This window comes from Bos javanicus, chromosome 5 (assembly GCF_032452875.1).
Source record: "Bos javanicus breed banteng chromosome 5, ARS-OSU_banteng_1.0, whole genome shotgun sequence".
Taxonomy (NCBI): domain Eukaryota; kingdom Metazoa; phylum Chordata; class Mammalia; order Artiodactyla; family Bovidae; genus Bos; species Bos javanicus.
This window is the reverse complement of record NC_083872.1, coordinates 101,080,290-101,093,537: the sequence shown is the minus strand read 5'-3', so window position 1 is coordinate 101,093,537 and position 13,248 is coordinate 101,080,290. Positions and strand designations below refer to the sequence as shown.

The following is a 13,248-nucleotide window of genomic DNA, read 5'->3' as shown; positions in this document are numbered from 1 at the left end:
GTCAGGAGTTCTCTGGTGTTCTCAGGATTTTGACTTAAGCCTCCTGCTTCTGGTTTTCAGTCTTATTTTTACAGTAGTCTCAAGACTTCTCTTTCTATACAGCACCATTGATAAAACATCTAGGTTAAAGATGAAAAGTTTCTCCACAGTGAGGGACACCCAGAGAGGTTCACAGAGTTACATGGAGAAGAGAAGGAGGAGGGACTTAGATGTGACCCGAAGGAGATGAGGTGGAATCAAAAGAGGAGAGAGCAAGCTAGCCAGTAATCACTTCCTTATGTGTGCTCCACAGTCTGGACCTCTCAGAGATGTTCACGGAGTTATACAGAGAAGAGAAGAAGGAGGAAGGAGACAGAGGTGGCCAGGAGGATAAAAAGGGGGAATCAAAAGGAGAGAGACAGATCCAGCCGGTAATCAGTTCCCTAAGTGTTCTCCATCACCCAGAACACACTGGTGATTCACAGAGTTGGGTAGAGAAGAGAAGGGGGAGGGAGGAGACAGAGGCAACCTGGTGGAGAAAAAGGAGAGTCCAAAGGGGAGAGAGCAGTCAAGCCAGTAATCTGGCTCCCAAGTAAAAATGGGTATTGAAGATTGGGTTCTTAAAGGTACAAACTTGATAACAAATACCCAAAAGCAAAGATTTAAAATCTAGAGCAGAGGTTGGATTTTCAAAAATACAATATTAAAGAAAAAAAAGAAAAAACAAAACCAAAACAAAATAAGACAAAGTCACAAAAATTATAAAATATATATATATGAAGTTTGCTTTAAAAAATAGGGTCTTTTTTTTCCTCAAAGTAATATTAGGTTATAAAAATGAAAATTAAAGGAGTAATAGAAGATTTAAAATTTTTTAAAAATTAAAAAAAAAGAATGATCTTAAAAATAGTAAAAATACATCTAGGACTTTCTCTGTTGTTGTTGTGGGCAGTGTGGGGTCAGTTCATTTTCAGATAGTTCCTTGGTCCAGCTGATATTTCTCAAGATCTGTAGGCCCTTCCTATGTAGTTGGTACTAACTACAGGGTTTTAAACTATTGCACCTGTCACTTCCAAGGCGGTTCCCTCTGTTTTAGCTTCTTCTGTTTTCTGGTCTCTTCAGTGTCTGATTTCCACCCTGATACAAGGGGGGGCGGTGGTGGACACTTTTCTTTAGGCTCACTTGTTCAGTCATGCTGTGGGGAGGGAGGGACGCTGCAAACAAATAACACTGGCATGTGCTCGCAGTGTCTCAGCCACAGTGGACCTGGCCCCACTCACAGTGCGTGTGCCCTTCCTGCCCACACTGCTTAGGCTGTAGGTTGCTCCACCAGGAACCATCTGAGGCCGGCCCTGGGCTGCATGCACCTCCCAGGTTTAAGCCGTTCAGGTTCAGACACTCGGGTACTCCTCAGAGGCACAGACTCGGTTGGGCCTGCGTTTTGTGCCCTTCCCAGGTCCGAGCAGCTCAGGTGATGAGGTGTTTGGTGAGCGCAGTCGCTGCAACTTATTGCCTCCCCCATCCCTGCCACTCGGTTTTCTGGGTGTACAACCGGCACACCTTCTCAGGCGGATGTTGACCGTCCAGAACCCCAAGAAGTCTTAGTTAGCAAAGAAGCCTGCTTGCAGTTTGGTAGATAATGTCTCTCTGGCGCTGGGATTGCCCCCTTCTGGCTCTGGCTGCCTGTCACCGGAGGGGGATGGTCTGCAGCTGGTTAGTTCTGTTCAGTCCTTTGTTCTGGGCATGGCCTGTCAGTGTCTTAGGTTAGGACTTTTCGCGTGGTAGCTATCCCACAGTCTGGTTTGCTAGCCCAAGTTAGTTCCCTCAGATTGCCCTCGGGGCATTCAGCCTGGTCCTTACTCTAAGCAATGCAGCCTCCCTGCCTATCCCCCGCTTGCTAGTGGTGGGTGCAGGCGTCTGCGCTGCTTCTCCACTGGGGGAGTTACCGTTGGGCTCGTAATCTGTGGGTTTTAATTATTTATTTATTTTTCCTCCCTGTTATGTTGCCCTCTGTGCTTCCAAGGCTCACCACAGATTTGGCAGTAAGAGTGTTTCCTGACGTTTGGAAACTTCTCTCTTTTTAAAACTCCCTTCCAAGGACGGTGCTCTGCCCCTACCTCTTTTATCTCTTTTTTGTCTTTTATATTTTTTTTCCTACCTCCTTTCAAATACAATGGGCTGCTTTTCTGGGTGCCTGATGTCCTCAGAAGTTCTTTTGTGGAATTTGCTCAGTGTTTAAATGCTCTTTTGATGAATTTGTGCAGGAGAAAATGGTCTCCCTGTCCTATTCCTCCACCATCTTAGGACTGCCTCCCTCTGCCTTTTCTAAAACCAGCTTGAACATCAGGAAGTTCACAGTTCAGGTACTGCTGAAGCCTGGCTTGGAGAATTTTGAGCATTACTTTACTAGTGTGTGAGATGAGTGCAATTGTGTGGTAGTTTGAGCATTCTTTGGCATTGCCTTTCTTTGGGATTGGAATGAAAACTGACCTTTTCCAGTCCTGTGGCCACTGCTGAGTTTTCCAAATTTCCTGGCATACTGAATGCAGCACTTTCACAGAATCATCTTTCAGGATTTGAAATAGCTCAACTGGAATTCCATCACCTCCACTAGCTTTGTTCATAGTGATGCTTTCCAAGGCCCGCTTGACTTCACATTCCAGGATGTCTGGCTCTATGTCAGTGATCACACCATCGTGATGATCTGGGTCATGAAGATCTTTTTTGTACAGTTCTGTGTATTCTTGCCACCTCTTCTTAATATCTTCTGCTTCTGTTGGGTCCATACCATTTCTGTCCTTTATCAAGCCCATCTTTGTATGAAATGTTCTCTTTGTATCTCTAATTTTCTTGAAGAGATCCCTAGTCTTTCCCATTCTGTTGTTTCCCTCTATCTCTTTGCATTGATTGCTGAGGAAGGCTTTCTTATCTCTCCTTGCTATTCTTTGGAACTCTGCATTAGATGCTTATATCTTTCCATTTCTCCTTTGCTTTTCACTTTTCACAGCTATTTGTAAGGCCTCCTCTGACAGCCATTTTGCTTTTTTTCATTTCTTTTCCATGGGGATGGTCTTGATCCGTGTCTCCTGTACAATGTCATGAACCTCAGTCCATAGTTCATCAGGCACTCTATCTATCAGATCTAGTCCATTAAATCTATTTCTCGCTTCCACTGTATAATCATAAGGGATTTGATTTAGGTCATACCTGAATGGTCTAATGGTTTTCCCTACTTTCTTCAACTTAAGTCTGAACTTGGCAATAAAGAGTTCATGATCTAAGCCACAGTCAGCTCCTGGTCTTGTTTTTGCTGACTGTATAGCGCTTCTCCATCTTTGGCTGCAAAGAATATAATCAATCTGATTTCGGTGTTGACCATCTGGTGATGTACATGTGTAGAGTCTTCTCTTGTGTTGTTGGAAGAGGGTGTTTGCTATGACCAGTGTGTTCTCTTGGCAAAATTCTTATCCTTTGCCCTGTTTCATTCCATATTCCAGGGCCAAATTTGCCTGTTACTCCAGGTGTTTCTTGACTTCCTACTTTTGCATTCCAGTCCCCTATAATGAAAAGGACAACTTTTTTGGGTGTTAGTTCTAAAAGGTCTTGTAGGTCTTCATAGAACCGTTCAACTTCAGCTTCTTCAGCATTACTGGTTGGGGCATAGGCTTGGATTACTGTGATATTGAATGGTTTGCCTTGGAAACGAACAGAGATCATTCTGTCGTTTTTGAGATTGCATCCAAGTACTGAATTTCAGACTCTTGTTGACCATGATGGCTATCCATTTCTTCTGAGGGATTCTTTCCCACAGTAGTAGATATAATGGTCATCTGAGTTAAATTCACCCATTCCAGTCCATTTTAGTTCGCTTATTCCTAGAATGTCGACGTTCACTCTTGCCATCTCCTGTTTGACCACTTCCAACTTGCCTTGATGCATAGACCTGACATTCCAGGTTCCTATGCAATATTTCTCTTTACAGCATTGGACCTTGCTTCTATCACCAGTCACATCCACAACTGGTATTGTTTGTGCTTTGGCTCTATCCCTTCATTCTTTCTGGAGTTACTTCTCCACTGATCGCCAGTAGCATATTGGGTACCTTCTGACCTGGGGAGTTCCTCTTTCAGTATCCTATCATTTGCCTTTTCATACTGTTCATGGGGTTCTCAAGGCAAAAATACTGAAGTGGTTTGCCATTCCCTTCTCCAGTGGACCACATTCTGTCAGACCTCTCCACCATGACCAGCCCGTCTTGGATGGCCCCACATGGCATGGTTTAGTTTCACTGAATTAGATAAGGCTGTGGTCCATGTGATTAGATTGACTAGTTTTCTGTGATTATGGTTTCATTGTGTCTGCCCTCTGATGCCCTCTCTCAACACCTACCATCTTACTTGGATTTCTCTTACCTTGGATGTTGGCTATCTCTTCACGACTGCTCCAGCAAAGTGCAGCCACTGCTCCTTACCTTGGACAAGGGGTATCTCCTCACAGCCGCCCCTCCTAATGATGAACATGGAGTAGTTCCTCTCAGCCGTCCTGTGCCAGCACAGCCACTGCTCCTTGGACGTGGGGTTGCTCCTCTCATCTGCCGCCCCTGACCTCGGACGTGGGGTAGCTTCTTCTGGCTGCAGCCCCTGGCCTCGGGCAGGGTGTAGCTCCGCTTGGTCGCCACCCCTATATATTAAATTATTTTTGTTTTCTTAAATTTATTTATATATGCAACTTACTAATCATCACATTCAGAAAAAAAAGGTAATAGAAAGCAATGAGGGGAAGTAAAGGATATATAGGAAAATTGTAATAATTGTTAGATTTAGGTCAGAAAACGTTGGTATTGAACAAACTGTTCTTGAACGTTTTTGCACATGTGAAACTGCTTTTACGGTTGCAACTACACGCTATAGTCACAAGGTGGAGATAGGCTCACTTATTAATTCGTACAAGAACACTCCTGTGAATGGAGAGTCCATCCAGAAAGAAATATTTCTCAACATAACATCCTCAAATGCTTGCTCTAAGATGAGAAATGTGAAAATCCCAGAAGGCAAAAATCATTGAGAAAATTCACACCATATTTGAATAGTTAACGTTCAAATAAGCGTGCTGAAAAGTGGAAGAAACCCTGAAGTAGGAAGAAGCAAGGACTGTTACTTGTTTCAGGGAAAACCTAGTCTCTAGTCCTGGCTTCATCAACGTCTCATTCTGTGACCCTACTCAAGTCGGGAATGAGTAGCTGTCACGTGTAAAATGAGGAATAGCTGAAGAGAAAGCTAGAGAGCAATTTCAGTCATAATTGAAATTGCCTTTAAAAATTATGCCTATTAGAGTTCTTTGCTAGAAATTTTTAGCCACATAGCAGTTTAATTCTTGTCGTAGAACATTGGCAATTTCCCATGAAGCACAGAGGGTGAATCCAAAGCACATTCTGATTATGTAACCTTCAAAGTTTATTTTGAAAGGACCCTTATAGATTGTTTTGACAGAGAGTGCGGTTGGATCCATATACCTGGGTGGTTGTATTTAGGTCCTAGCCCTGTTAGTGCATCGCCTCCTGTTCTCACGTGCTCAGTTGTGTCTGACTCTTTTCAGCTCCATGGACTGCAGCCCACCAGGCATCTCTGTCCATGGAAATTTTGCAGGCAAGAATACTGGGGTGGGTTTCCATTTCCTCCCCTAGGGGATCTTCCAGACCCAGGGATCAAACCCTCATCTCTTGCATCTTCTGCATTGGCAGGTGGATCTTTAGCAGTACCACCACCTGGAGAGTCTCAGATCACCTCCTAAATGCTGACGCATCATTCTATGCTGCTTATTATTTGAAAAATGGTCCTTTCAGAAAACTGCTCTTGTAACTCAGTCATCCTCCTGAGGTTTCAAGTAATTAATAATCACGTATATGAGTGAAAAAGACTTTGAGCTAACCCCAGTTCAGTCACTATCTTACTCCAGTTGCAAGAGACTACAAACAATAATCACCTAGGAGAGCTCATTCAGTAAACAAACTCCATTTGATAATTATTTGTTTTTTGTTCAGGAAATACTTATTGAACATTTACTGTGTGTCAAAACCATGCATGGACTAGAATGCTATGAAGGTCTTTATCTCATGGAGCTCAAATGGCAATAGTGGTAATAAAATGATAACAATAATACAATGATATAGAAATAAATATCAAATTTCATATATCATGAAGGAAATAAGCTGTGCAAAAGGACAAAACAGATAAACTGCTTCTGACTGATATACAACATTTTTTTTTTTTTTTACTTTGTTTGGTTTTGCTTTGTTGGAAGAGAACAAGTATAGCTACAAACACACAAACACATACAAATCGCACACACACACACAAAACAAAACCCAGTAGGCCCACAAGAGGACAGAATGGAGTTCATCGAACACCAGCAGATTCAAAGTACTTGCTGTCAAGGGGTGAACTAAAAAGTATGCCCATCATACCTGGTTACCTTAGTTGCTTCATGAGTTTATAGATGTTTAGAACTTTAAAAACTTTTTAAATAATTATCTTGTACTTCCTGGATTGTCCTTTCTCACAGTGCTTGGTATGAAAGTCAAACTTATTCTTTTTTATCCATACCTGCATTTTATTTTTTAAAATATTTATTTATTTTAATTAGAGGCTAATTACTTTACAATATTGTATTGGTTTTGCCATACATCAACATGAGTCTGCCATGGGTGTACACATGTTCCCAATCCTGAACCCCCCTCCTACCTCCCTCCCCATACCATCCCTCTGGGTCATCCCAGTGAATCAGCCCCAAGCATTCTGTATCCTGCATCAAACCTGGGCTGGCGATTCGTTTCTTATATGATATTATACATGCTTCAATGCCATTTTCCCAAATCATCTCCCCCCTCCCTCTCCCACAGAGTCCAAAAGACTGTTCTATACATCTGTGTCTCTTTTGCTGTCTCACATACAGGGTTATCGTTACCATCTTTCTAAATTCCATATATATGCGTTAGTATACTGTATTGGTGTTTTTCTTTCTGGCTTACTTCACTCTGTATAATCGGCTCCAGTTTCAACCACCTCATTAGAACTGATTCAAATGTATTCTTTTTAATGGCTGAGTAATACTCCATTGTGTGTATATACCACAGCTTTCTTATCCATTCATCTGCTGATGGCCATCTAGGTTGCTTCCATGTCCTGGCTATTATAAACAGTGCTGCGCTGAACATTGGGGTACACATGTCTCTTTCAATTCTGGTTTCCTTGGTGTCATACCAGCATTTTAAAGGAACAGAATTTGACTGGTGGCTACTTACACATCGTGGATCAGAAAGAATAGTTTTTTAAAAGCTAGGCTAATGCATGTATGTTTTATTTTTAAATTTTCCCAGTATAATTTTTTCCACAATAATTGATTTTTAAAAAAAATTAAAATACAATTACTTTATAATGTTGTGTTAGTTTCCAGTGTACAGAAAAGGGATATACAGTAGGTCCTTGCTATTTATTTTACAGGTAATAGTGTAATAAGTTAAACATGACACCTGCTTTTAACACACACTGTATATATTGAGGAGCTCTGTCAATGGGTGTAACAGGAAGACAAAATAATGGGAAATGAACTTCAAATGCAAACACATGGCATAGAAAATAAATGGAAGACATTCCATTGGTCCAGTTTCAAGGGCCATTAACTATGGCATAAATAAACCGTTGTTATGCCCTTACTCTTTTTTTAATTAATTATTTTATTTTAATTGGAGGCTAATTACTTTACAATATTGTGGTGGTTTTTGCCACAAATTCACATGAATCAGCCATGGGTGTACAGGTGTTCCCCATCCTGAACCCCCCTCTCAGCTCCCTCCCTATCCCATCCCTCAGGGTCATCCCAGTGCACCGGCCCTGAGCACCCTGTCTCATGCATCGAACCTGGACTGGCGATCTATTTCTCATATGATAATATACATGTTTCAATGCTATTCTCTCAAATCATCCCACCCTCGCCTACTCCCACAGAGTCCAACAGTCTGTTCTTTACGTCTTGTCTCTTTTGCTGTCTCGCATATAGGGTCATCATTACCATCTTCCTAAATTCCATATATATGTGTTAATGTACTGTATTGGTGTTTTTCTTTCTGACTTACTTCACTGTGTATAATAGGCTCCAGTTTCATGAAACTCATTAGGACTGATTCAAATGCATTCTTTTTAATAGCTGAGTAATATTCCATTGTATATGTGTACCACAGCTTTCTTATCCTTTCATCTGCCGATGGACATCTAGGTTTCTTCAATGTCCTGGCTATTGTAAACAGTGTTGTGATGAACATTGGGGTACATGTGTCTCTTTCATTTCTGGTATCCTTGGTGTGTATGTCCAGCAGTGGAATTGCTGGGTCGTATGGCAGTTCTATTTCCAGTTTTTTGCCCTTACTCTTTTAACTGAATCAGAGACTTCTCTTCTCTTCATTGTTTTATCGTGATACTTGTCCAGCTCTAGCCAGGAGAGAAGCAGAACAGTCTTACAATCATAAAAAAGGACTAATTATAATATTGCAAAGAAGAAACTAAATCCTGTTTTAAAAAAGTGGGAGGAAAAAGAGAGTCAGAGAGATCTGAGGAAAAGTTCAGAAAGAAATGAACATTTGATTCAAGCTTTCTACAGTTTCTAGACTTTATCTAGGCAAAGAATAAAAGGATTATATGAAAGGAGCCTGTCACATGTATGGCGCAACCATGAAATTTTGAAACATAAGGATGTGTTCAAAGAGTGGTCAGGAGCCTGCATCAGAAGCATGGATGCACAGAGGAAGTGTAGATGGCCGATCCTGAGTGACATAATAGGTTGACATGACTTGGCTTTGCAGTGAGTTTATTGTCAGTAAAACATGAAAGTCACTCAGTTGTGTCCAACTCTTTGTGACCCTATGGACTAAAGAGTCCATGAAATTCTCCAGGCAAGAATACTGGAGTGGGTAACCTTTCCTTTCTCCAGGGGATCTTCCCAACCGAGGGATCGATCCCAGGTCCCCCACATTGTAGGTGGATTCTTTACCAGCTACATAAACATTGACTCAAATAGTGCAACCAAAAAATGTTCTCTTAGATCTGATATTTTTTAATCTGTCTAGAATATGGTTAGACTTGTCTTCCTCCTGGAATTGCATCTTTATAGTTTGAGTTTCAGAGATGACCTCAGCCTTATCATATCCAAGAATGAATTCAAGTGATTATCTAATAGTGCAATAGCAAATGACAGTTCAAGAACCTAACTTCTTGGGCTTAGTTTCATTGTAAAAGGTTCTTACGGATGTGTGCTTTAGGGGTGCTTGAATTCAGATCACATAAATATAGGAGAAAGAAAGTGCTATATTTGGAATGAATTCTGAACTAACTGAATGAACTTAGCTTTATCCTGAACTGCTTTAGAAGGTTGCTTTGAACATCATTCCAAGGAGGTAGGAATGTACATTGTCCATTGTGGGAACATTTTTTCTAAAGTATCTGTTCTTTATAGGTCTTTTCCCTCGAAAGAACAAACACTTCAAAAATCTCACTTTTATCATATATTATTACTTTGTAAATATAATCTTGTCGAGAATATTTTTCTAAAAATGTATTGATGTTTCCTAAGTAACTGGCACAAAATGAATTATCCTTTGACTATTTGATGTGTTCAAAATTTTATAAGTATTATAAATCAACAGGCATGGAAAACAGAAACTAAAATTTTGTTTTGATCATTATAGCATTATTTGAATTTATATGATTCAGGCTGGCACTGACTTGTCAGACATAAAAGGGAATGAAATTGGGTCATTTGTAGAGATGTGGATGGATCTAGAGTTTGTCATGCAGAGTGAAGTAAGGAAGAAAGAGAAAAATAAATTTCATATTAATGCATATATGTAGAATCTAGAAAAATGGTATAGGTGATCCTATTTGCAAAATAGAAATAGAGAACAAATGTATGGATATCAAAGGAGAAAGGGGGTGGTGGGAGGAATTGGGGGAGTTGATTGACATATCTACACTACTGGTACTATGTACATATATAAAATAGATACCAAATGAGAACATACTGTATAGCACGGGTCCCCAATTTCCCATATCTAATGTCTGATGATCTGAGATGGAGCTGATATAATGATAATGGAAATAAATAAACAAATGTACAGTGAATGTAATGCACTTGAAAATCATCCTGAAACCATAACCTCCTCCCTGGTTGGTGGAAAAATTGTCCTCCTGAAATCGGTATCTACTGCCAAAAAGAAATTGGTACCTGGTGCACAGTGCATAGCATATGGAACTCTAATTAATGCAGTGTGGGAAGGAAGTCCTAAAGGGAGGGGATAAATGTATACGTAAGACTGGTTCAATTTGCTGTACAGTAGAAACTAACACACTATTATAAAGCAATTACACTCCAATGAAATTTAATTTAAAAAAAAAAAAGCAGGGATAAAATTAAAATGAAAAGAACTTTGCAATGATGGAGAAGAGTTAAGTTCCTTTCCCCAAATTCCTTTAGTAATGGATCTCTGATATAAGAGTCGAGAGAATGGATTATTTTACAATGTTGTGTTAGCTTCTGCTGTACAATGAAGTGAATCAGCTATAAGTGTGTGTGTATATATATACACACACACACACACACACACATATATATATATATATATATCCCCTCCCTCCCGAGCCTCCTGCTTGCACCCCTCCCCATCAGACTCTTCTAGGTCATCACAGAGCACTGAGCTCAGTTCTCTGTGCTATATAGCAGCTTCCCACTAGCTATTCATTTTACATATGGTTGTGTATTTATGTCAAAGCTAACACACCCGTCAGAATGACCATCATGAACAAAATCTACAAACAGGGAATGCTGGAGAGCGTGTGGAGGAAAGGGGACCCTCCTGTACCACTGGTGGGAATGTAAATTGATACAGCCACTATGGAGAACGGTATGGCAGTTCCTTAAAAAACTGAAAAATAGAACTACCACATGATCCACCTATCTGACTCCTGAGCACATACCCTGAGACATCTTTTCTTTAGGTATATGTTTTCTCAGTTATTTAAGGAGGAGGTTAGACATGAACTTTTGTAAAATTCACAAAAATTAGAATTCTTAGTGTGTGTTCACTTTGTACCACAAAATGTGCATGGAGCCACTATGACAATATATACAGTTAAAATGACAGAGATCTGAAATGGAAATTAAAGACATGGAAGGGGATGTCTAGTCAATTGGAAGAATATATTCCTTTGTTTCTGACAGGTTTTAGTTCTTTTTGGCAGATCCATCTATTTTCTGCAGCACAGTAATCAGAAATACATTGTGTCTTTGATATGTAAACACAGCAGTCTTCTTTAGCATCACCAAAAATGGGTAATCTGTGGAGAAAAAGAAAAGACTCTCTTAGTGTTCATGATTTTCTCACACAATTCTCCTCATCCAGCCAGTATTTTCTGTAACTTTCAGGAAACAACGAGATGCTCAGATATTAAGCATTGGGTAAATAAACAGTCTAATGTCAGAAAGTGAAAAGGAGCTAAAAAGCCTCTGAAAGAGGGGGGAAGAGGAGAGTGAAAAGTTGGCTTGAAACTCAACATTCAAAAGCTAAGATTTTAGCATCCAGTTCTATCACTTCATGGCAAATAGCAGGGGAAAAATGCAAGCAGTGACAGACTTTGTTTGCTTGGGCTCCAAAACCTTTGTAGACAATGACTGAAGATGTGAAATTAAAAGACACTTGCTCCTGGGAATGGCTACCCACTCCAGTATTCTTGTCTAGAGACTTCCATTTCCGTGGGTAGAGGAACCTGGAGACATATATCCATAGGGTGGGAAAGAGTCAGACAGGACTGAGGGACTAACACTTTCCCTTTCACTTTTTTTCACTTGCTCCTTGGAAGGAAAGCTATGACAAACCTAGACAGCATATTCAAAAGCAAAGACATCACTTTGCCAGCAAACGTCAATATGGTCAAAGCTATGGCTTTTCCATTACTCATGTACTGATGTGAAATTTATACCATAAAGAGAGTAAGTGCCGAAGAATTGATGCTTTCAAATCATGGTGCTGGAAAAGATTCTTGAGAGTCCCTTGGATTGCATGCAAATCAAACCAGTCAATTCTAAAAGAAATCAACCCTGAATATTCCTTGGAAGGACTGATGCTCCAATACTTTGACCACCTGATGGGAAATGCCAACTCATTGGAAAAGACCCTGATGCTGGGAAAGACTGAGGCTAAAGGAGAAGGGGGAGGCAGAGGATGAGATGGTTAGATAGCATCACTGACTCAAATGGACATGAATTTGAGCAAACTGGGAGACACTGGAGGACAGAGGACCCTGGGGAGCTGCAGTCCATGGGGGTCAGAAAGGGTTGGACACGACTTAGCAACTGAACAGTGATAACTACACAGTCAGTCACAAATATAAACTTTTAAAACAAAGCTAACATAAACATCTGGAACTTGCAAGTTCATCTTCACTGGAAGTGAAGCATTCTAAACAGAAATGTCATCATGATATATACAAAATGAAGCTTTGAAAATTGGAAACTGAATCTCCTATTAACATATCACATGAAAAACTTATTGCTTTCATGGAACTTTGATTTTCTTAAATATTTAGGATATAATGACCTAGTATTTGGGGAGGCATTGAAATGATACCTATAGAAGTGTGATCAGGCTTAAACAGAGTATGTGCTCAGGAAATGTAGTAAGTACATAGATAGATACACAGGGTCTGCAGAATTTGAATGTGGACAGAAAAGGAGGCTCAGTTCATGTTGTATGTAGTAGAAAGTTCATTTTTTTCCCATTCCAAACAGTTCACGAGTGTCTGCTGTGATCCATGTTCTATTAGTTCCAAAGACGCAGGAGTGTTGTGGCTCATTGCAGATGTGGTGTGAGTAGCAGTCAAAGAATGGGATGGCAATGCAGAACTTGTGTGCTAGGATGGGATATGCGCAAGACGTTCACCTGCTTGTCCTAAATCGAAAGTGAAGTGGTACAGTGGGCAGGGCTCTATCACAGATTTTCTTTGTTCCTTTTTTCTGTTTCTTCATAAAGCCCCTTGGCCCTGAGAAGTCCACCTGATTCCCTCCTAGGGCCTGACAGTCTAGTCACATCAGCATTTCTTTCAAGAGAGTAATAGCAAAAGTGTCTTTTACTATTTTCTCTCTTTCACCTTTCTGGTCCCTTCAACTTTCAAGATAACGTTTTTATGCTCAACTGACCAAGCCCATTTCCAAAAGGCCCTTGGTAAC

The 13,248-nt window shown here is 40.4% G+C and overlaps 1 protein-coding gene across 1 annotated transcript in view; it reads right to left on the bottom strand.

The window, feature by feature from the left end:
• Nucleotides 1–10,638: 10,638 nt before the first annotated feature.
• The window catches only part of KLRB1 (killer cell lectin like receptor B1), a 119,881-nt gene continuing 117,271 nt past the window's right edge, over nucleotides 10,639–13,248 (bottom strand). The window contains exon 6 of the mRNA XM_061417952.1: nucleotides 10,639–11,360. Coding sequence (XP_061273936.1) covers nucleotides 11,210–11,360 — 151 coding nt within the window. The 3' untranslated portion in view covers nucleotides 10,639–11,209. The remainder of the gene's footprint in view (nucleotides 11,361–13,248) is intronic.